The sequence below is a fragment of the Dunckerocampus dactyliophorus genome, chromosome 17 (assembly GCF_027744805.1).
Source record: "Dunckerocampus dactyliophorus isolate RoL2022-P2 chromosome 17, RoL_Ddac_1.1, whole genome shotgun sequence".
NCBI classification, from domain to species: domain Eukaryota; kingdom Metazoa; phylum Chordata; class Actinopteri; order Syngnathiformes; family Syngnathidae; genus Dunckerocampus; species Dunckerocampus dactyliophorus.
The window spans coordinates 5,788,776-5,811,812 of NC_072835.1; the positions used below are offsets into that span (position 1 = coordinate 5,788,776).

At 40.7% G+C, this 23,037-nt stretch overlaps 1 protein-coding gene across 2 annotated transcripts in view; it reads left to right on the plus strand.

The window, feature by feature from the left end:
- The window catches only part of crb2a (crumbs cell polarity complex component 2a), a 35,183-nt gene that overhangs the window by 1,510 nt on the left and 10,636 nt on the right, over positions 1 to 23,037 (plus strand). Inside the window, exons 2-8 of one of the 2 annotated variants that reach the window (XM_054756650.1) lie at positions 6,525 to 6,692; positions 8,569 to 9,261; positions 10,368 to 10,563; positions 13,948 to 14,087; positions 16,003 to 16,173; positions 16,269 to 16,382; positions 19,690 to 20,622. In XM_054756650.1, the coding sequence (XP_054612625.1) occupies positions 8,688 to 9,261; positions 10,368 to 10,563; positions 13,948 to 14,087; positions 16,003 to 16,173; positions 16,269 to 16,382; positions 19,690 to 20,622 (2,128 nt within the window). In that variant the 5' untranslated portion in view covers positions 6,525 to 6,692; positions 8,569 to 8,687. The remainder of the gene's footprint in view (positions 1 to 6,524; positions 6,693 to 8,568; positions 9,262 to 10,367; positions 10,564 to 13,947; positions 14,088 to 16,002; positions 16,174 to 16,268; positions 16,383 to 19,689; positions 20,623 to 23,037) is intronic. The other variant, XM_054756649.1, reaches the window with a different exon arrangement.

The window sequence follows — 23,037 nt, forward strand, 5'->3', positions numbered from 1 at the left end:
CATCACATGTTTACAATTGCAGAATTCATCCTGTCCAAACAGGAGTGGATAGAAGGATGGATGAAAATAATGACAGATTAATGAATAAAAAAACTGACAAACACTATAAATACAGTATAATACAGTATCAATAACTGGAGGTTGTAGACTTGACATTAACTTGGTAAGTAATGAAGATTGATTAATTCTAGGGATGTAAATCTCTTGGTGATGGACGATTCAAGTCGAATCTAGATACACAAGCTACAGTCCGATTAAAAAAAACAACAAAAAAAAACAAAAACAAAAAAAACCAGAACGATTCGATGCAGTGTGCAAACGATACAATTCGATTTTACAGTTAATGTTTGTTGATGTAGATATTATGTCTATCTTTGTCTGTCATCTTTATTTTATAATAAAAATAATATAAAATAAAGATGCCAATTATATGAAAGTGGCATTCTTACAGTATTTTTAAATGTGTAAAAGATCACATCATATCCCCAAGCATGCTGCAAGGCACTGGCTAAAATAAAGTCAACAGAATAACATGTCAAATGTATTGTTTAGACACAGACCAAAAACAAGATGTGGTGAATGAACCTCTTTTTGTTTGATGGGATCAATATTTTACATTCTGTATCTGATAACTATATTTTTATATTTGTTCAATTTTGAACATTTAAGTTTTAACATGTCTTAATGTTGCTAGAAATGGAAGTGGAGCCACCAAACTACGTTTTGTTGTATACTGTATATAATGACAATAAACATCGACCTAGCCATATATAACAATTAAAAAACAATCCAAAAATGTCTTAGCCTTCAGTCCAATTAACAATACAAAATAAATAAATAGTGCAAAGCCCCTTAAATAATGATACACATCTCTTCCAAGCACAGATAAGTAAATATAATATACAATATATTTGTCACATGGGTGCAATTTAAAGTGCTGTTCTGGCTTGGAAAAGTAAACAATCCTATATTCAGAATGTCCTAACAATATTAATAATATAATAATACAACAATAATGCCATAACAACGTGCAGCATTTCAGACTGAGTAGTGTTTTCAACACTCCAGTTAGGTAACAAGAGGTGCAATGTTACAAAGCAAAAAAGTTACCATACTCACCTCTGTTGGTCTGGCTGGTCTAGTTCCAAACTTTATTTATTCTTTTTTTTTTTTTTGGTGATGTGTTGGAAATCATTCGCGGTGACTAGAAAAAATGGTAAGTAGCAGTGACTTGTAAATAGTCGTTAGCCGCTAGCTAGCGCAGCTGCTAGCATTACAACCATTCTTGTCTTCAGCCATGGCAAGCTATAGATCATGCATGACAATCCTTTCGCCGACAGCGAATGGCGCAAAACTCATATCCCGATATATTTAGGTTGAATATCGATATACGATATACAGAGTGATTCAAAAAGAATGCGCAAAATCAGCACGCGATATATAAAAAACCAAAAACAATAGAAAACTCCAGCTTGGACACGTGTTGTACATACCTTCAAGATTTTATTTCATGTTTTACAAGTGCTCAATGTGGCCACCACCGGCAGCACGAACAACATCAAGCCGATATGAGAATTCTTCCCAAACGTGCCTCAGGATGTCGCGGTCCAAGTGTTGATTGCAGCTGTTATTTGATCTTTCATGCCATCCATATTTGCTGGAAGTGGTGGAACATAAACTTTGTCTTTAACATAACCCCACAAGAAAAAGTCACACAGTGTGTCACTCTCAGCGTTTGCCTGCCAGATCCCCGGACCTCACTGTGTGTGACTTTTTCTTGTGGGGTTATGTTAAAGACAAAGTTTATGTTGCATACACATGACAATTCTAAATGCATAGAATAGGGATAAATGAACATTTAAGGTTACTTTTACCTTCGTTGGAGACGTGAATGTTCCCAAAGACACAATGTGGCAGCGAGACACCACACGGTCACCACCTTCCTGTTTTGTCACGAGTTTGAATTCAATAGTGTTTCTCACCTTCTTTATCAAAACGCTGGGACTTGCAACTTTCTTTGGCTCCATTTTGGATTATTGAGATGAAAAATACTTTTGAATAAACTATTTCATTAACTGAATAAGAAATAAATAAAATAAATGCCTTTCAATGCTGACCACAAAAGCCGATCACCTGTGGCTCGTACTATTGCAGCATGCAGTGAGCGTCTCCTGCCCACTTTCCTTTCCTTTACACTGTGCAGGTGTGCCAAACCCAAAACAATCATGTCTGCTGTGTGGGACTTACTTGTTTGTGAGAGTGATCTAAATTTTGCCCCCTTCAAAACATGCCAAGAAAAATATCTCGCCGGGGTGGGCTGTTAAAAAGCTTTAATTTAATACGGCATTTGAAGAACACTTGACGGAGTATGGTGAGTTTTCAAGGCTCACGATGTGATCATCAGTCAAACGGCAGCCAATGTAGCCAACGCTGGACACTCACCCGTATGTGCGTGACAGTCAGGCAAATAACCCCCAAAAATAACTGAATTCATCGGACTAGATGACCAGCGGTGGAAGACACCGGGTTTGACGACTGCTCTCTCACTTGGAGCCCCGCTAAATGATACCTGGTAGTCCTGCTAGAACGCCATCAAACTATGTACTCTCACATCCAAACTCTCCTTAAAGAAGGCGTCTCATCCTCTGTAAGTTTCACCAGTGATATATGTTCTCTTGAGAAAGTCAAATATGTTTTTGTCTAAATGGTGATTTTATGGTTCCCTTTTTCATATCATATAGCCAATAGTACATTTAAAAATGTACACTTAATCTATGTGATTGGTATCGGCTGATTTCTCTAATGGATGATCGGTATCGGAATCAGCAGCATAAACCCTGATCGGAGCATCCCTACAAATAACTTGACAAAACAGGAAGGTGGTGTTGAAGAGGAAGGTGTCTCTCTGCAAACATGTCTTTGGGAACCGTCACCTCAAGAATCACGTCTTCAATGGAGGTAAAAGTAACCTTAAATGTTCAGTTATCCCTTTCATTCATCATTTGTATGTGTTTATATGCATTTCAAATTGTTTTCTGCATGTAAAACTAACTATAAAAAGCTGTTTTGTGGTTTCTGCAACGGATTAATTGGCTTTACATTGTTTCTTTTGGGAAAAATTGATTAGGTTAGCATCCATTTCAGTTACAGTTGAACCTTCTGGCACAAAATGAATGACTCTAACCAAGGTTCCACTGTAATATAAAGGAATGAATTCAAAATAAATAACATCAGACACAGTTGGTTTCATTATATAATATAAATGAATGAATTCAGGATAAATGATATTGGACACTGTGGTTCAGCATTCTTCCTTATACCCTCTAAACCCCTTACTTTTGTTCCGTTTCTTAAAAGGGCTCATATTACTACTTTTCTTGACTTCACCATATGTTCCATAATTTTGCTCCACAGTGTGATATGCTACAATTGTTTCTCATTGTGCAAGAAATAGCTTTTATATATTTGGGGCGCAGGTTGGTGTTTGCTTTGCGCATGTTTTTCTGTATTTGGAAATTAAATTTAAAAAATTAAAATTTTTCAGTATTTGAATTTCAGTATTTGTTAATAAAGACTTTGTGTATTCTCTCTCACCAACATTATGTATGTATTATGTATTATCCAAACTATCTGTTATGAAGAAACAGGGTAACCCCTACCAATGAATGCAATCATGCTGTTGTTGTTTAGCTGGTTTATTTCAGACTGCCGCACGTTTATGAACTTTGCAGACGGACAGAATTTGCAAGGAGAATTTAATAATTTTCAGTGCAATTGTGATAAGGAGAAGGGTGGCTGAGCCTTAAGTTTAAAACTTGAAGGTGTTATCTGCTGGCCATTCTGTCACTTGAAGATTAGTGCGGCAAGGAGATTGACCCGAAGAGGCCGTAGGGATTACAACATGCAAAGGCTGCATAGGTCAGCGAGGCCATCAAATGTCTGGCAATGAAAGTGCATGGAAGGGTAGCATAAGTGATAAAAGTTGGTATTGGATTATGCCAGATCTCTGGATGAGAAGTAGGGCACACCCTGGATTGATAGCCAGTCAATCGTACTGACTGGAGAATAGAGCTCAACAAAATGCAAATACAACACTAATGCATTTGCTGCAATTGCTAATACAAATCGGCAGACTTACCCCAAACAGAATTAAGAGAAATTAGCGTTAGTGAGGTTAACTGATAAAGTTTGAAGTCAAAGATTGATAAATTGGTCAGTTCGGGTGAGTATTGTTCAAATGTGACCGGTAGAAAAGATACATATTTCTAATGTGTTTGTATTTACAGAGCTTAAAGTATTGTGTACCTTGTGGGAAATCTTTATGCATCTGTACCGAACCAAATAGTCCGTATCAAAAAATCTGATTACGAATAGTAGTGTCTATGTCTCTTCTTCAGAGGATGATGGTATTCTCTCTATTCCACATTGGGATTGCTGGTGTACCCTCAGGTGACTGAGCCCAATTCCAGTCTTCTGCAATCACAAATCTTCTGCAGGTTTGGACAGCTTATTCCCTGGGGAAGATCTGGTCTTGATTGAAGTCGGCTTTCATTTCTTCTTTTCCACTTCTCGTTGAGGTCTTCACATTATCCATCCAGCCATCTTCTTCCACTTTACCGAAGTTGGGTTGTGGGGCAGATGCCTAAGCAGGGAAACCCTACCTCCCCTCCCCGGCTACTTCATTCAGCTCCTCCCGGTGGATCCCCAGGTGTTCCCAGGCCAATTGACAGACATGGTCTCTCCAATGTGTACCGGGTCTTCCCCCAGGCCTCCTACCAGTCGGACATGCCCTAAACATTTCCCCAGGGAGGCGTCGAGGAGGCATCCTACCCAAGCCAATTCATCTGGCTCCTCTCCATGCGGAGGAGCAGCGGTTCTGCTCCGAGGTTCTCCCGGATGACTGTGCTTCTCAACTTATGTCTAAGGGAAAGCCCAGCCACACTATGGAGAAAACTTATTTTGGCCGCTTGTACCTACAACTTTGTCCTTTCGGTCACTACCCAAAGCTCATGACCATAGGTGAGGGTAGGAACGTAGATTGACTGGTAAATCAAGAGCTTTGCCTTCAAGCTCAATTCCCTCTTCACCACAACGAACCGATGCAGAGTCCGCATCACTCACCAATCCACCTTGATCTCGCGTTTCATCCTTCCCTACTTCGTGAACAAGACCCAGAGGTACTTAAACTCCTCCACTTAGGGCAGAATCTCTTCCCTGACCTGGAGATGGCACTCCACTCTTTTCCAGGCGAGAACCATGGACTTGAAATTGGAGGGCAAGAAGTGGAGGAGCAGTGTGGTTTCTGTCCTGGTTGTGGGAGTTCGGACCAATTCTACACTCTCGCCAGGATCCTTGAGAGTGCATGGGAGTTTTTTGGTGATTTGATTTTTTTGTTTGTTTTTGGTCTTTAGACATTCAAATAACATGCCCACTCCATCTCAGCTGATTCCTGATGATGTGAGCCTCGATTCTTGCAATTTCGGCTGCCTTTAAGAAGCTGACATTGCTTCTTCTGTCCTCCCAGCTGAAGGAGACATCTCAAGACTAAGGTTTCAGATGAGTACTGAAGTGTTGGGATGACTACCACTTTGTACACAGCCGCCTTGGTGTCAGTTCTGATTGAAAAATTCAGTCTCTAAACCGGCCAAAGACATTTCTAACACACTCTAGGCCATAAGAGTCAAACTCAGGCCCGGGGGCCAAATCTGGCCTATGCTGCAATTGCATCCGGCGCGCGGAACTGTTTGGGGAAAATAGCAGTGAGTTGGCCCACCTCGCTGACCTTATCAAAGTGCTTACAGCGATCCACGTAATTAAGCGATTGCTCTGGTATAAACTACTCCTCTGGAATTTTAATTTTAGAAGTGGAATATAATATTGTATATAGCACGAAATTCAACCGTTCTTAATAAAGGTACCAGGTTCAGACCAAAAGACAAAATAATTTAACTGTACATCACTAAAAATGGCATCACTTTAACTATTACACCCTGTCTGTACAAAATAACACCTTTTAAAGAGGCATGAGACAGTCAGAAGTCATCATTTTAACTACAGGAAAACATGCTGGGAAATGCGTAATCTACCCATTCCACAGCTGCAAACTCTACACATCTCACGGATTGTGATGTTTTTGTGTTGATATAGGACACTGAGAGAATGACGAAGAGGTGGTCGATCAACAATTACTTTATTGAAACGAACAACTACGCCAAAACAACCATATTTGTATATCCGCAGACTTGGAAACTACAATTTTCAAGTAGGGCTTAATGGACAGGTCAATGGACATGTTAGTGGTCTGTGCTGTTCTCAGGCATTTTTATTGAAGTTGACGCATGGTGAAGATCATGTTGTTAGTGCCTCGTGACGGTCTAAAGCCTGTTTGTGTGTCGGGAAGGATTCTCTCATCCAAGGGTGTTAAGTGATTATTCATGATCCAAGCAAGTGCCTTGCCAGGACTCACCAACAAGGAGATTCCCCTGTGATTTCTACAACCTGATTGTTCTCTCTTCTTCTCCTAGATAGTTGCGATGGCTGCATAACTCTTTCATCCAGAGCTTAATGATAACTGGTGTAGATGAAGGTGGTAACGATGGAGTAGGCTACCACCAATTTTGTGAATCTCAGCAGTAGGAGACACTCAGTTCAAGAGACAAGACGATACACAAGTTTGGGTCTCCGAGAACAAGGCAAGGCAATATTTTAATATTCTTTTCAAGAAAAGTATAATAAAATATGACTAGGCATGTTTACTTTGTTGGTCAAACGTCTCTGAGTGTTGACTGTCGGGACAAAGTTTCTGCATCTACATTTGTAAGTTTCTTCCCCACTGGAAAACTGGGTCAGTTGGTTACGTTTTCAGAGAGGAAGTTCATTGTCTTTTTTCCCTCCTAATTTGTACGACATTACCTTGCATTGCTCCTCACGAGGCAATACTCTTCCGCTGTGTGTATGCTAGTGGCCCTGCTTCGCCTCACAGAGACAAAGAGACTGCATGACTGAAAAGAGAGCTCACTTTGTTCAAGCCGTTGTTTTTGCCTGTTTGGAGGCGAAGGAAGACAAAAAACAGACACGGATGCACGTTGCAATATTATTGACTTCTTTTTCATTTATTGTTTGATTAATTATCGCAATACTTTTTTTAATGAACAAGAAATCTTCTTTTAATCGTAATCATAATCGTAACACCCCTACTCGGGCCGCACGGTGGATGAGTGGTTAGCATGTTGGTCACACAGTCAGGAGATGCGTTCGAATCTCTGCTTGGACAATTCTGTGTGAAGTTGGCATGTTCTCTCCATGTGTGCGTGGGTTTTCTCTGGGTTCTCCGGTTTCCTCCCACATTCCAAAAATATCGATGTTGGGTTAATTGGAGACTCTAAATTGTCCATAGGTATGAATGTGAGTGTGAATGGTTGTTTGTCTATATGTGCCCTGCCATTGGCTGGCGACCAGTCCACGGTGTACCCCGCCTCTCGCTCGAAGTCAGCTGGGATAGGCTCCAGAATACCCCCGCAACCCTAATTAGGATAAGCGGAATAGAAAACTGATGGATGGATGGAACACCCCTACTCAGCAGGGATCCAGTCCAGTCCAGCAGCCTTGTTCTTCTTCAGCGCAATAATAATAATAATGATAATATAATAATTATAAAATTAATAATTAATTTTATATTATTTCATAAAAAGCACAGTGTCTGATATCATTTATCCTGAATTCATTTAATTATTGAATGAAAATCAGTGTCTGATATTATATAGCCTGAATTTACTTATTTTTGTTTAATAAGTACCACAGTGTCTGATTTCATTTATCGGGAATTCATTGCTATTATTTATCGGGAATTCATTGCTATTTAATGAAAACCACAGTGTCAGATATCATTTATCCTGAATTAATTTCTTTATTTAACAAAAACAAGCATCTGATATCCTATATCCTGAATTCATTCATTTATTTTATTTAATGAAAACCACAGCATCTGATGTCATGTATCGAGAATTTATGCAATTATTATTATTATATTATATACGTCATTTGTTGGGAATTCATTCATCCATCATTCATGACTAAGTTATTCCTGAGAAGCAGCCATTACCCCACAAAGAAATGTGTTTTGGGGCAGAAAAGTGAATGTAAATCAAATACTAACAGGCTGGTTAGATAGTTTGCAATCAGCTGACCTCCATCATCCTGCAGACTGTTGACATGACTATCAGGGCTATTTTTTCCCCAATTTGTAACTCTAGCAATGGTTAAAAACGTCCACTGCAGAGAATATGAATGCATATATGCTGGCTCTCAGTGTTTTTGTCAGTTTACTCCTGTATTGATTCCTTTAATTAGGGAATAAGATACCTCCCATTACACATTCTTTATTCCTTTCCTTCCCTTTTAGGCCATGCTAACATAGAACCATGTTAATGGAGAAGGGGTGGGATTAAAGAAGAGCTACTTCTTCCTACTCCTTTTTGGACATGTTGAAGTGGTGTTTGTGGATGTATTTTGTTAAGCATGTTGGAAATAAACTAAAGCACAAGAAAAACTCTTGGCTTTGTTTTTCAGGAATCTTCTGCACGGCCACGCCTGACAAATGCTTGTCGACACCCTGCCAAAATGGAGCTACCTGTGTGGACACAAGGGATGATTATGCCTGCATTTGTGTCAATGAAGGGCTTAGATACATGGGTAAGAACTGCGATCAGCTTTATGATGCTTGTTCCTATGCTCCGTGTGAAGACTGCATCAGCACTCCCGGTATGCCGGAGTATCGCTGCATCTGCCCGGATGGACTATCTGGCAACAACTGCACAGAGGAGGTGGACGAGTGCCAGAGCAACCCCTGCTCGGAGCCACGTTCTCTGTGTGTAGATCTTCTGAACGGGTACTTCTGCAGGTGTCCTGCCGGTTATGGAGGCCCACAATGTCGTCGGCATGTAAATGACTGCATTCAGCAACCCTGCATGAACAATGGGACTTGCATTCTGCGGCCACAAGGCTCTGAATGCCAATGTATACCAGGATACGAGGGACAGACTTGTGAGAACGATATCAATGAATGCTTGTCAGAGCCTTGTCAAAATGGCGCTATCTGCATCGACGGGGTGGCAGAGTTCCATTGCTTCTGCGTGCCTGGTTTCCAGGGCTACAACTGTGAAATTGACATTAATGAATGTGCATCCAGGCCGTGTGCTAACTCTGCTACCTGCATCAATGAGAAGGACCACTACACGTGTGAGTGCCTGGCGGGTTTTACAGGTAAGACAACATCTAAACACACATTACTTAATAAAAAAAAAAGTACTTAGTTCTAGTAACTAGTTACTTCCCAAAAAGTCCCCCTTCATAAATGTAATTAGGTACCAGGGAAAGTAATTATTGTGTTGGAAGAAAAACTTAGACTATGTAAAAGAGTGGAGATTGAGCTTTGTTGTGGTGTGTGCCACTGAGATGTTTGACGAGATTAGAGTTAGGCTGAGTTCATAACGTGCAATTCTCTAGCAAAACCCCAAGTGGCAGCGTTTTCTTGAGAGTGAGCAATCACAGTTCTTGTTGGCTAGCTATTTAGCTTCCTGTAGTAGTGAACAATGGCGACTGAAGCCACATCCAGAATGTTGGCATAGATATCAGTGAACAAACATCCTCTGTTTTTCCAGTACATGTCCTATTTTTTTTTTCTTTCTTTGTCCTATTTTTACGTGCTGCCCTGGCCGTGGTGTTTGGTTTTCTTTTAAGTGATTAAAATGCCCTGGTTTTCATTGTTTCGATTGACCCACTGAATTAGCTAATATTATTTCCTTCCTTTTGTCCAGAGACTTGAAGAGAGAGCTATTATTTTTATACAGGAAATTTTAAATCTCTAAGGCCACAAAAGCGTTTATATTCATGCCTGTGAATATTCTCATTCATCCAGGTCATTGTGTTCTCAGAGGAATCGATGCCAACTGGACTGTTCAGGTTGTCTTAGAAGACGTTTCTACTTTTATCTGAGCAGGCTTCATCAGTTCATGCTCAATGACTCGATAGGACATCTTTATTCTGAGGGGATGATGCAGAATCCAAAGAACTTAACTTCTAAGGTAGAGGCATGCACAACAACAAGAATGATTTCACTCTTTTGTGGTGCAAAACAAAAGTAGTTACCAACTGAATGACAGTCGTTTGGATGGAATCACCCTTGTTAGTATTCCACTTAATTGTGTTTCACAACAACCTGATCAGTCCAGTACCGATCGAGTCAGTGCTTTGCAGCAAATAGGACGGGTAGGATAATTTGCAAAGTGGATCACTACCGGGCAAGAGAACGCCAGCACTCCTTGCATCTTTATGATGTAACCATAGATTTGTGACCTCTCCCACGTCAGGAATCAACTGTGAAAGTGAAATAGATGAATGCGAATCGGATCCCTGCCACAACGGAGCCACGTGCCACGACCTGATTGGCTCCTACTCCTGCGAATGCTCGCCTGGTTTTGAAGGCGTCCACTGTGACGCGGATGTCGACGAGTGTGCAAGTCAGCCGTGCCGCAACGGAGCTGCCTGCCGCGACATGGCCAACAGGTGAGGAAATCATCTTTTCAATCAAGTTATCTTTCACTTGTTGCTCTTAAATGTACAATTTTTAAAATTTGAATTATTTTGGATTTTAGTAAATGTCTTTTAACATAAGAAGGCCAAGCTCCATTGTTCTCATCATGACTGACTGCAGGTGGTCGTTTCTCTTTTCACAGCATAAAATTATTAGTGCGACAGCACTCATTGTTACTTCCGATGGGAGTAATAAGATGATTTATTATTAACAGCTGCTGGATTTGAATGTGTACGTGCATACTGCATATGCACCACTTATTCCCTGAAGTAGATCACTGCCATTCTTGTCAAACGTATGTCTAACAAATAAGACCTATGACCCCACCTGTCAAAGATCATTTGGAATGATAGAGTGATAGAGCGGTTCTATGACAAGGCCACAAATGACGTCCTTTTGAACAACAACATCGGTGTCTGGCTGTCAGGGATGCCTCTTCTCTCCCATCCTATTCAATGTCTTCTTAGAAAGGATCATGGAAGATGCCTTGGAAGACCATGAAGGTACAGTTTCCATTGGAGGATGAAAAACACTTGCAGTGCCAGCGCTGGAGAGAACAGTCAGCCCCCCAGCCCAGGTCTAGCGAGGTCCAAGCAGTCTTTAAAGTGAAACTGAGGTCCTCTTCTTCATGTGCCTGCTATGGAGGTGGTCAAACAATGAAAATGAAAAGCTGGAAATAATAGATTCTCCTTGACTTAACATGTGCTTTTGACACAGTGGATCATGACATTTGTGTATTTCTTGAAAACTTTGCAGTTCTGCTTCACTCCCCTGATGGGTTCCACAGGACTCCATCGTCTGGCTATTACAGTGCTGTGAAAAAGTGTGTGTGTGTGTGTGTGTGTGTGTGTGTGTGTGTGTGTTATTTCTTTTTTTTTTTTTTTTTTTGCATGTTTGTCACACATAGATGTTTCAGATCATCAAACAAATTAGTCAATTCTAGTCAATGACAACACAACTGAACACAAAATGCGTTTTTTTAAATGAAACTTTTTATTATTAAGGGAGGAAAAAAAAATCCAAACCTACATGTCCCTGTGTGGAAAATTTTACCCCCCATTCTCACCATTAAACACTTCGATGAATTGAGATCTATCAGTCTGGAAAAGGTTACAAAGCCATTTCTAAAGCTTTGAGACTCAAGCGAACCACAGTGAGAGCCATTATCCACAAATAGCGAAAACATGAACAGTGGTGAACCTTCTCAGGAGTGGCCGGCCAACCAAAATTACCCCAAGAGCCCAGCAAGAACTCATGCAAGAGGACACAAAAGACCCCACAACAACATCCACAGAACTGCAGACCTCACTTGCCTCAGTTAAGGTCAGTGTTCATGACTCCACCATAAGAAAGGCAAAAACGGCCTGCATGGCAGAATTCCAAGATGAAAACCACTGCTGAACAAAAAGAACATTAAGGCTCGTCTCAATTTTGCCAGAAAGCATCTTGATGATCCCCAAGGCCTTTGGGAAAATATTCTATGGTCTGATGAGACAAAAGTTGAACTTTTTGGAAGATATGTGTCCCATTACATCTGGCGTAAAAGTAACGCCGCATTTCAGAAAAAGAACATCATACCAACAGTAAAATATGGTGGTGGTAGTGTGATGGTCTGGGGCTGTTTTGCTGCTTCAGGACCTGGAAGACTTGCTATGATAAATGGAACCGTGAATTCTGCTGTCTACCAAAAAATCCTGAAGGAGAACGTCCGGCCATCTGTTGGTGACCTCAAGCTGAAACCAACTTGGGTTCTGCAGCAGGACAAAACAAGATCCAAAACACACCAGCAAGTCCACCTCTGAATGGCTGAAGAAAAACAAAATGAAGACTTAGGCCTAGTCAAAGTCCTGACCTGAATCCTATTGAGATGCTGTGGCATGACCTTAAAAAGGTGCTTCATGCTGGAAAACCCTCCAATGTGGCTGAATGACAACAATTCTGCAAAGATGAGTGGGCCAAAATTCCTCCACAACGCCGTAAGAGACTCATTGCAAGTTATCACAAACGCTTGATTGCAGTTGTTGCTGCTAAGGGGGGCCCAACCAGGCACTTTTTCACACAGGGCCATGTAGGTTTGGATTTTTTTCTCCCTTAGTAATAAAAAGTTTCAATTTCAAAACTGCATTTTGTGGTCAGTTGTGTTGTCATTGACTAATATTTTAATTTGTTTGATGATCTAAAACATTTAAGTGTGACAAACATGGCAAAAAATAAGAAAGGAAGGTGTTTTTACACCCATGTATTTTCCTGTGTATTTTTAAGTCCCTCCAAAAGTATCAGTCGCATCAGTAAAAAAAAAAAAGTGTAGTGAAGAACAAAAAAAACATATACACTCCTGATCAAAATTTTGAGACCAGTTGAAAAATTACAATAATTTACATTTTGCATTGTTGGATCTTAAGAAGGTTCTAAGTAGAGCTTCAAAATGCAAAAAGAAAAAATGTTGAATAAGAATTGTTGCCAACAAGCGTTAAAGTGAAATAAGCTGTTCATTAGCTGATCAGAAGTTTCACACCAAAGCTCAAAAGAAAAACCCGAAAATAGAAATAAAATGTTCGAAAAAGGAGTCAACAATGAGTAGCTGCACCATTCTTGTTAATCACCTCAAAAATGGGTTTGGGCGTGCTTGATGCCAGTGTTTCCAGGAGGCTAGTGGGAATGTTGCTTCAGGTGGTGAAGATGGCTTCACAGAGGGCATCCACTGTCTGGAACTGATGTCCATTCTTGTAAACTTCCCTTCTTGTCATCCATCCCCAAATGTTCTCAATTGGACTTCAGGGGAACATGCAGGACGGTCCAAAAGAGTGGAGCTTTTTCCACTGGAAGAAGTCCTTTGTCAGAAAGGCATTGTGAACTGCGGCGTTGTTCTGTTGGAAAAACCCAGCTGTTACCACACAGACGAGGGCCTTCAGTCATGACGGATGCCCTCTGCAGCATCTCCATATAGCCAGCTGCCGTTTGACGCCCCTGCACAACCTGAAGCTCCATTGTTCCAATGAAGGAAAAAGCAGCCCAGATCATGATGGCGCCCCCTCCACTGTGCCGTGTGGAAAACATCTCAGGTGGGATCTCCTTGTCATGCCAGTAACGTTGGAAGCCATCAGGACCGTCAAGGTTCCATTTTTTTCTCATCAGAGAATAAAACTTTCTTCCACCTTTCAATGTCCCATGTTTGTGCTGTCATGCAAATTCCAAATGGCCAATTCTATGGTGTTGAAGGAGACAAGGCCTGTGAAGATCTTGTTTGGTCTTTAAAAAATAATTTTATACAAACTAAGTTTGCTTAGATGACTTATTGTTTCTGGATGACCTGATCTATTTTGTTCTGTGAAAACAAATGTCATTATTTTTTGCAGCTATGAGTGTGACTGCAGTGACACTGGATTTGAGGGAGACCACTGTGAAGTGGACGTTGCTGAGTGTGTCTCTCATCCCTGCCAACATGGCGCCACATGTCTGGAGGGAGTCAAACAATACACCTGTCTCTGCTGGCCAGGTACCTCATCCAAATGTGTCTGCCGTAACAGAATGAGGGGAGTGTTCGAAACAATAAGAGCATGCATCTTTCATGAACTGTTCAGGCTTGGCTACTGGGTCCAGGGCATATGGCTGTATTGGCAAAGTTACCATGTTATCCTCGCTCTGGAGTGTCACATCAGTCAAAACTGCGTCATGAAGAGGAAAAAAACATACCACTAGGACTATATAAGTAACGTTTATTTTTATACATTATTAATAGGCTAAATCAGGGGCGCAAGGGCCGTTTTGGAAAGCCACACATGTACAGTACTGCTAAGATATGCTAAAAAGTGATATATATTACAAAAAAAAACTTCATCTCAGCTTTGTGATATTCAGTCGTCCCTCGCTACATTGCAGGTCGAACATCCCTTGCTTTATCACGTTTTTTTCAAAAATGTATTAATTATTAAATTATTTCTGTTTCGTGTTTGACTATGGACTATTATTAGCCAACAAATATTGAAAGACAAGTCATGTGTAGTATTCTGGTCACTAGGTGTCGGTAATGACACAGAACATTGACGAAACATGACATTTTATTACATTACTGTCACACTGCATGGAGTCAGCCATGGCATGATAGAGTGAAAAAAAAGTTATCCTCCAAGTCCGTGTGGAAGTGGTAAGTTTCTTGCTTCTTATCTTTTCCTTCTTCCCCACTGGATTTAAAACCCTTTTTTAAGTTTACAATGAATAAATTGGAGGCTAACTATTTAGTTCGCTAGCATTCTGTGCTTAAAGCCAAGCCGTGGCCGTCTCTTGTGTCCCTGCAGTGATCCCGTAGCGCGCAAATTAGCAATGTGGTGTGAACTAAGAACAATAGGAGTGTAAAGGTGACTATTGGGGTGTTATTTCATGTCTACAGGGCGCTAGTAATGGGGAGAAAAAAACATATTTAGAATGTCATAAACAGGTTTTCTATGCTGTAACGACGAAAATATTGCAGATATAATTTATTAACGTTGAACATTTTAACTCAATGCTACTGAAATGACATTATTTTTCCTTGTTATATTACAAGTTTATTCTCGTAAAACGTGCAACTTTTTTCTTGTTACAATATGACGTTTTTTCTTAATATTTTGACTTTATTCTCATAAAACTACAGCTATTTTTCCGTTTCTGCTGTTGTTTTATTTGTTTTTAATTTTCCAATTTTAACTTTTAATTTTCTTATTCAATTTTGTAGAATAAACTTGCAATCTTATGAGAAAAAATAACGTAATTTAAGTAGCATAGAGGTGAAATATTAAAGTAATAATGTGTTATTTTTTTAAGTAGTAATATGAGAAACGCACAAAACCAAATAAAGTTGGTATTTCTGTAAAATTAGGTTGGATAAAAAATTATAATATTGAAAGTCAAAATATTTTGAAAAGAAAATTTACAAAGATTATTTAATAAGCAAGTTGAATTATTAAAATAAAAAAAAAACAGCAAAAATGGGGGGGGACAGCAAAGAGTTGATAGAAATAGCCATTTTCACCTATGTCACAAAGATGAGATGCAGTTTTTACTTGTAATATATTCTAACTTCTTAGCATACTTACATGTGTTGCTTACAATATATCAAAGTGGCCCTTGCGTCCTTTCATTTTTCACGACGTGGTGCTCGGTGGAAAAAGTTTGGACCCCCCCTTGCTTTTAAAGTGACTTTGAAAATGTCAGATCCCTATTTGAACGACTTCCACATGCGAGAACAGCTCATGTATGCGGCATTTTCTCTCTGACATCACTGGACGTCTAGCTACAAATACGCTTATTTGCCACCCCACGTGTTTGATCCGGTGACAACTGCGACAGGATGTGACGTCACGTGCGACCCAGAAATTAATGGCTGCAAGTTTGCCTGCAACACACAAATCATATTTTTTTTCTGTTCCCTCCAGGTTATCAAGGCACACACTGTGAGATGGACATTGATGAGTGTGCTGAACATCCTTGTCACAATGGTGGCGAATGTTACGAGCGCTCCAAACTGACCCACTGGGGACTGGACTGGGAACAAAGCTATGCAAGTGTAGCTGGATATATTTGCCATTGCTCGCCAGGGTTTGCAGGTAGACCAAACATGAATGAAAAGATGATGATCTTAAAAATTCTCCTTCCTACTGGTTGTCAATCATCAGACACATGTTTTTATTTTCAATTTCAGGCGAGAACTGCACTGTTAACATCGATGAGTGTGACTCTGGACCCTGCCAGAATGGAGGCACTTGTCAGGATCAAGACAATGGCTATACATGCACATGTCCTGTTGGATTTTCAGGTGGGACATTTGCCTCATTTCAAATGTCATTTGTATTGTGAGGACATTTCAAGACACAAAGTGTTGTTCTGGCAGAGCCATACAATCCAGTAGCAAATATGTACCACCCATGTCAATAGTAGGTACTGGGAAGCGACTTAATTGAATGAATGAAGGATGTGTCCTTCATTCAAAATTGAATGAAGGACACATACAAGAATGTATTCATGCAGATAGACATGTTCGGAACATTGTTTTCATCTGCTACATTCATGCGTCTGACACGCAAGATAAGCTTTCACCACCGTTTATTTGCCTTGTTTTCAACTATTGTATGTCTTTACGCAACACACCAAGCCCACTCACACAATTGGAGCAAATTATTCCAGCGTCTTGCACCGTTATTCGCATCAATCTGCCAAACATTGTACAAATTGTACACAACTTGAGATTTTTGAGGCATTTATTCAAATAAACTTAGTATAATCATTAGTATAGGCGTTCATCATTTTAAAAGCCCCTGAAATGAGCAGGATGGGACCCGTTAAACCAGGGGTGTCCAAAGTGTGGCTGAGGGGCCATTTTCGGGACCTTATTTATCTTATTTTTTTAAAATACAGTTATGGAAAATTAGGTTTGGGAAAAAGTTATAATATTATGGGAATAAAGTCATAATATTACTATGACTGTCAAATGATTAAAAAATGTAATCAGATTAATCACAGTTTTAAAATGATTAATCATGATAAAAGACCATTAGCAACTATGTCTAATATGCCCATTTGTACTGTATTGAACAGAAAGATAAATGACAGGACAGGATTATATATATTTGTATGTATTAACAGCTCCACATGAACTGAATATGTCAATCAAGCTAAAAGATACCACACAAGTCTAAATATCTATTTGTCCAACACTGGTCTCTTTAATAGTAACAGATCATTTGAATCCCACTTTAAACCGTGTTATGAGCAATGAGGGGTTGCGTTCAAAGGCATCAGGTAATTTAAGGTCAAACTTGTCTATAGCGGCCACTAGAGGGAGACTGCAAAAGTGGCTGCTATAGACAGGTAGCCTCTATAGACAGGTTGGCGTCCAGTTTGAATGTTGACCAGTAGAGGAAAAAACAGGAAAAAAAGGGGAAAAAAACTAATGTTGACCAGTAGAGGGCACTGTGTGACTGCGGATAAAAGTTGTACAACACTACTAGGCTTGTTATTATCCACCACCCACAGAACAAAGCTGTGCTAGTAATGTCTTACGCTTGTTTTTAATATTTTACTTTTTATACGGCAGAGTGTCATTACAGCTTTAGTTCATCGGGAAGTGACGGTGGGCGTCCCGAGCAGGAGAGCTAGGCTCAGTGCTAGCTGTGAGTTTGGAGAGAGTTGGGAAGTGTGTTTATGTTGGCGTGGACGTAAAGTCCTGCAGTGTTCTCCGTTGTTAATAAAGCCATTAAAGTGCATCGGCGACGTGAGTCTCTCCTTCCCCACAACAAGCGGCATTACAGTATTGACACACATTGTGCACATTGTCTCACACCAGGAAATAAACGGTGTCACTTGTTACAGGCATTGCCTGGACAGCTATGTAGTGGGGCTTGTTTAACCTTTGCCTTGTGGGCAAACAGGAAGGAGAGACGAGACTGGAGGTGTGTGTGTGTTCTGAGCTGCTCTCTGGTGGCCGCGTTCAATAAATAAAGTTGGCAGAAACAACAGGAGCAGTTTCCTTCCTTCCTTGGAGTCAGGTCGCCCTTACTACGGTTCGGAGCTGAATAACACTCACAAGTTAACAGACTAGTAGCGAACGGAAAAGAAGACAGCTTTTTTTGTGTCGAATACAGAAGATGAGGACTTTGATGAATTTGTGGATGAGGATTGATCAAAAATAACGTGAGTACATTCTAAAATACTTCAATTAAGTACAACCGAACTCAGTTTTGCTCCCGCTGCTTTTTAAAAACATACGATAGCATGCATACTAGCATGGTTTTAGCATGCAGGCAGTATTGTATTGTAGCGTCGCTGGGAGCACGTCCTGTTCCCAGCCTACTTTGCGGTAATGTTTTGGTGCAAATGCTCTTAAAGTTACATGTTTGACCAGGAAATAGCAAGCTCAAAAGAAGACGGCTTTTTTATGTGGAACAACTGACAGTGTGTGTGGATCTTGTGAATGATTGTGACTGAGCTAGGACTCAGTAATTAAAGTCTACACACGACGGCTTCATTGATTGAAAAACGAAACTTTTTCGTGCATGAAACTTCGACCTGAGTTGGTAATTTGGCCGCTATATGCGGTCAGATATTGACCAAGGGAGACAAAATGGGTAGCTGCTGGCTGCGTTAGACAGGTGACTGCTATACACAGGGTCTATAACATGTAAATTTGCTGCGGGGGATTTTCCAGTGGCTGCTATAGGCAGGTGGCCATTCTATAAAGGTGGCCGCTAAGACAGGTTTGACTGTATTTTCCAGCATACTTAAATGCAGCAAATTGTACATCCGAATTAAGAGTTACGAAGTGAGTGATCAGAATATCCACAGGTTTTTCTTTATCTTCCAGTTTATCACACACACACACCTCACACACACACACGCATTATAAAACCGTTTTTGTGATGTTTGGAGTGTCCCTGAATGCATCTCGTGTTCTTGTAATGACAATGAGGAAGTGTAGTTCCCAGGATGAACGGACCAGAGACGTGTGTGAGTTGGAGATTCATACAGTATGTGGTGTTGGAATTGTACTGCTGTTGATGTGTTCAGGTCAGAATGAAGTTATAAAAGAGCGGCAGACTCTGTGTGACTGTGTGGGGACGCTCCACTGTGCTTCCGTTTGCCGTCATAACAGAGAGGCGTGCCTGCTATGGTGTGCGTGCATTAATTTCACTAAAAAAGTTTAACGTAATTCATGAATTCAATTAGTTACCGCCGTTAATGCTTTATTTTTGACAGACCTAAATATTCCAAAAAGATAACCTATGAAGATTATTTAAGAAGAAAGTTGAATTATCTGGAAATATTAAAAAAAAAACAGTAAAAAAAGAGCAAAGTTGACGCTAATAACAGGCTTTTTCACCTATATCACAAATCTGAGATGCGTTTTTTTCTTGAAATATACAGTATATGACTTCTTAGCATATCTATGTGTTGCTTTACAAAATATCAAAGTGGCCCTTACGTCTTTTAATTTTTCAGTATGTGGCCCTCAGTGGAAAAAGTTAGCGTTATACCCTGTGCGTAACACATGCATACCGTTTTGTCCATGGTACAGTCGATGTATTTTCTATTGTGATGTCTCTGATCACTTTGTTCTCTTGCCGCAGGTTTTCTTTGTGAAGTGGATATTGATGAATGTGAAAGCCAGCCGTGTCAGAATGGTGGCTGGTGTGAAGACCAGACCGCTTCCTACATCTGCCACTGTCCTGAGGCAAAGGTGGGCCATCTTCCATGGGGAGGCAGTGAGTGCAACATCAAGCTCTTCGGTTGTTTCCACCATGAATGCCAAAACGGAGCCACGTGCTCCCCGTGGTTTGATGGCGTAGGGCACGGCCACACATGCTTGTGCTCTCCTGGCTTTTATGACGAGCAGTGCTCGACGCAAACAACCTTCTCTTTCTCCTCTCCCGGATTTATTCCCATTGAGGTTTCCCAAGAGAAGATCCAGATGGGGGTTGAACACAGTGACGATTATGGCTTTGCAATACAGTTGCGCTTTCGGACAACCTTACCCAATATGTTAGTTTTCTACAGAGGAGATATGGAAACCTACCTCCTACTAGAGATAGTGAATGGTTCTCTGCAAGCAAAAGCCTTCTCTGATGGCTCTGAACTGAAGCTGACCTTTCCTGCCTTTGTCAACGATGGAGATTGGAGAGATGCTCATGTGTTTGAGAACAACAAAGGCCTACATTTGGTTCTGAAAGGACCTGGCTGCAACAGAGACGGGTGCCGAGCTCAAGATGAATCACCTTTCCAGAACTTGGACAGCCTTTTTCATGTGTATGTAGGCGGGGCGCCAGAGGAATTGCTCCAGAACTCCATCAGCTATGCAAGCTTTATTGGATGCATGGAAGACCTGATCATTGACTCTGAACCTGTTCTTCCACAAACATTCCAAGAGGACCAACATCTGGGATGTAGTAAAACTGAGTGGTGTGAGGCTGACCCCTGCCATGGGCGTGGACACTGTGTGGACCTTTGGACCAGCTACCACTGTGACTGCCACCGTCCTTTCTACAGTGGAAGCTGCAGGGAAGGTAAGCACGTCTTCACGTCACATCCTGTCAGAAAACCAAATCACAAGTCGGTGTGTAACAGTGCATGTATTTGGAATTACAGAACAGAACATTTGGCTCAGTACAGAAGTGTACTCAGCTCCCACACGGAACACATTAAATGAGGGACAGGATGTGTTTATCAAACACTAATAGGGCCCCATGATTGCCGCATTAATGGAATCGCTGACTGAATCGCGGAATTGGCCAATATAAATGGAATCTACTGTTAAACGTGGAAACTGACATTTTGAATAAAATCCTGTCATCGTGAGGAGAATTAACGTTTGTGTGGGGAAGTATTTCCCCAGCGGACCGCTCAATCGTGGTGTAATATCATCACAAACACTCCTGCGCCCCTTTCCGAAATAAACATGTCGAAACGGCGACCTGAAACACCGGGAAAAGTTGACAAAAAACTTTGAAACTCACTTCTCGTTTTGCAGCTTGTTAATGCAAATGAGCGTTTTACAATGCTCGTTCTGAGTGAAATAAGGATGAGAGGCACATTAAGGCCCTGTCCTCACGAGAATGTTCTAGGGATTTTTTTTTGGCACAAGGCACACCTACATGTGGCGCTGTGAGCAGCTACGCGGACGGAACCACGTGACGCACCAAACCACAGAAGAAGAAAGAACGGACGCGTATAAGTCCGTCATCTTCAGCTTTTCAAGGCTCGTGGAATTACACGCGCGCCAATTTCAGAGTGTAAGACAAGACATTTCTGGGAGAATGTCGACTGCGGTGAGGCATGACACTCGAAATATTCAGATATGTTGACTTCTGGTCACGTGACGGCGACGAGGCGGTCGTTGACGTCATCGTTCTCGTATTGCCTGACTGCCGACAAGCCGGCGTTTTCAGATTTTCCCACTCTGGAAACCGTTTCAGGTCACCCAGAACGGCGTTCCCATGTGGATGAAACGATAAAATACTTTGGCATTTTGATCCGAAGACGTTTCCGTGTGGTTAGCCCCTTCTTCTTGCTCCCAGCTCGTCTAACCATCAAGACATTCTCAACACAGACAACACACGTCCGGCCTTCAAAATAAGAGCGTTGTTTGCCACATCCTGTCTAATTGTGTAAACAAAATAAGGGTGTCATAAAAAATACAGTGTATCTTACATTAATAACGCAATCGGATTGCAGTGGTGACTACATTTTCCTTAACCACAAGCACGGGCATCACAGTCTGTTGAGGATTTGCACAGAGGCTGACATCCCATTAGAAAAGTTAGCCAAGCTACGTACGTTTCTGAAACACTGGGCAAAACTGGCCAATGATGTATTGCATCAACAAATGTGGGGATTTTTGCATCTAATTAACAGACATTCCATTTACTGTCACAAAAGTACACACTCTATGCTGGTAAAATAAGTGTAAAAGGTAAAGAAATATAATCGAGGTATGTACTGAACAGTACACCTCTGAAAACAAATATTGTTTGAATATTTCAATTACAGTAATCCCCTGTTTATCGCAGTTAAATGGTTCCAGACCCGATTGTGATAAGTGATTTTCCGCAAAGTAAGATTCCTTATTTAAAAATGTTATATTTTTGTAGTTAGAGCATAGAAAACCTGTTCGCAACCTTCTAAATACAGTTTTTAACATTATTAGAGACATCTAGTCATCAAATAACACCCCTACAGTCACCTCCGCCGTTTGAAAGAGAAGGGGCTCCACTTGTTTATTCAGCAAAAGTTGAATAGAGTTCCAAATATGAACCCCCAAAACAAAAAAAAAATGTCCCTTGTTTATATCCCTGTGTCCCGATGTGAGACGACTGTAAAGTACACACAAGTGATGACATTGGTGCAGTTCTACTTGGTCGTTTATTGAATCAAGACTGTTCTATCAGAGGGATTTCTATAGCAGTGACAGGCAAGGACAGGTGAGGCTCTGACTACCTGTCAAACAAACAAAGAGATAATGATAACATTAAATAAAAATGACTATTTGTCCATTTAACTCTGTTATAAATTTATTTTCTGTTTGAATCCAATTGTTTTAAAAAATTTCCTAAGTAAAAATTGCTGAATCTGCACATTTCCTGAACAAATGCAGGGCTGAAGGCTAAATGAGGCTATGGCAAGTCTTTTCTCTCGGCTTACAGTGGTGTGAATAAGTGTTTGCCTGATTTCTTATTTTTTTGCATGTTTGTCAAACTTCAATGTTTCAGATCATCAGTGATAACACGAGTGAACACACAATGCAGTTTTTAAATGAAACTTTTTATCATTAAGGGAGAAAAAAATATCCACAGCTGAACAAAAAGAACATTAAGGCTTGTCTCAATTTTTCCAGAAAACATCTTGATGATCCTCAAGACCTTTGGGAAAATACTCTGTGGTCTGACAAGACAATAGTTGAACTTTGTGGTGTGTGTCCCATT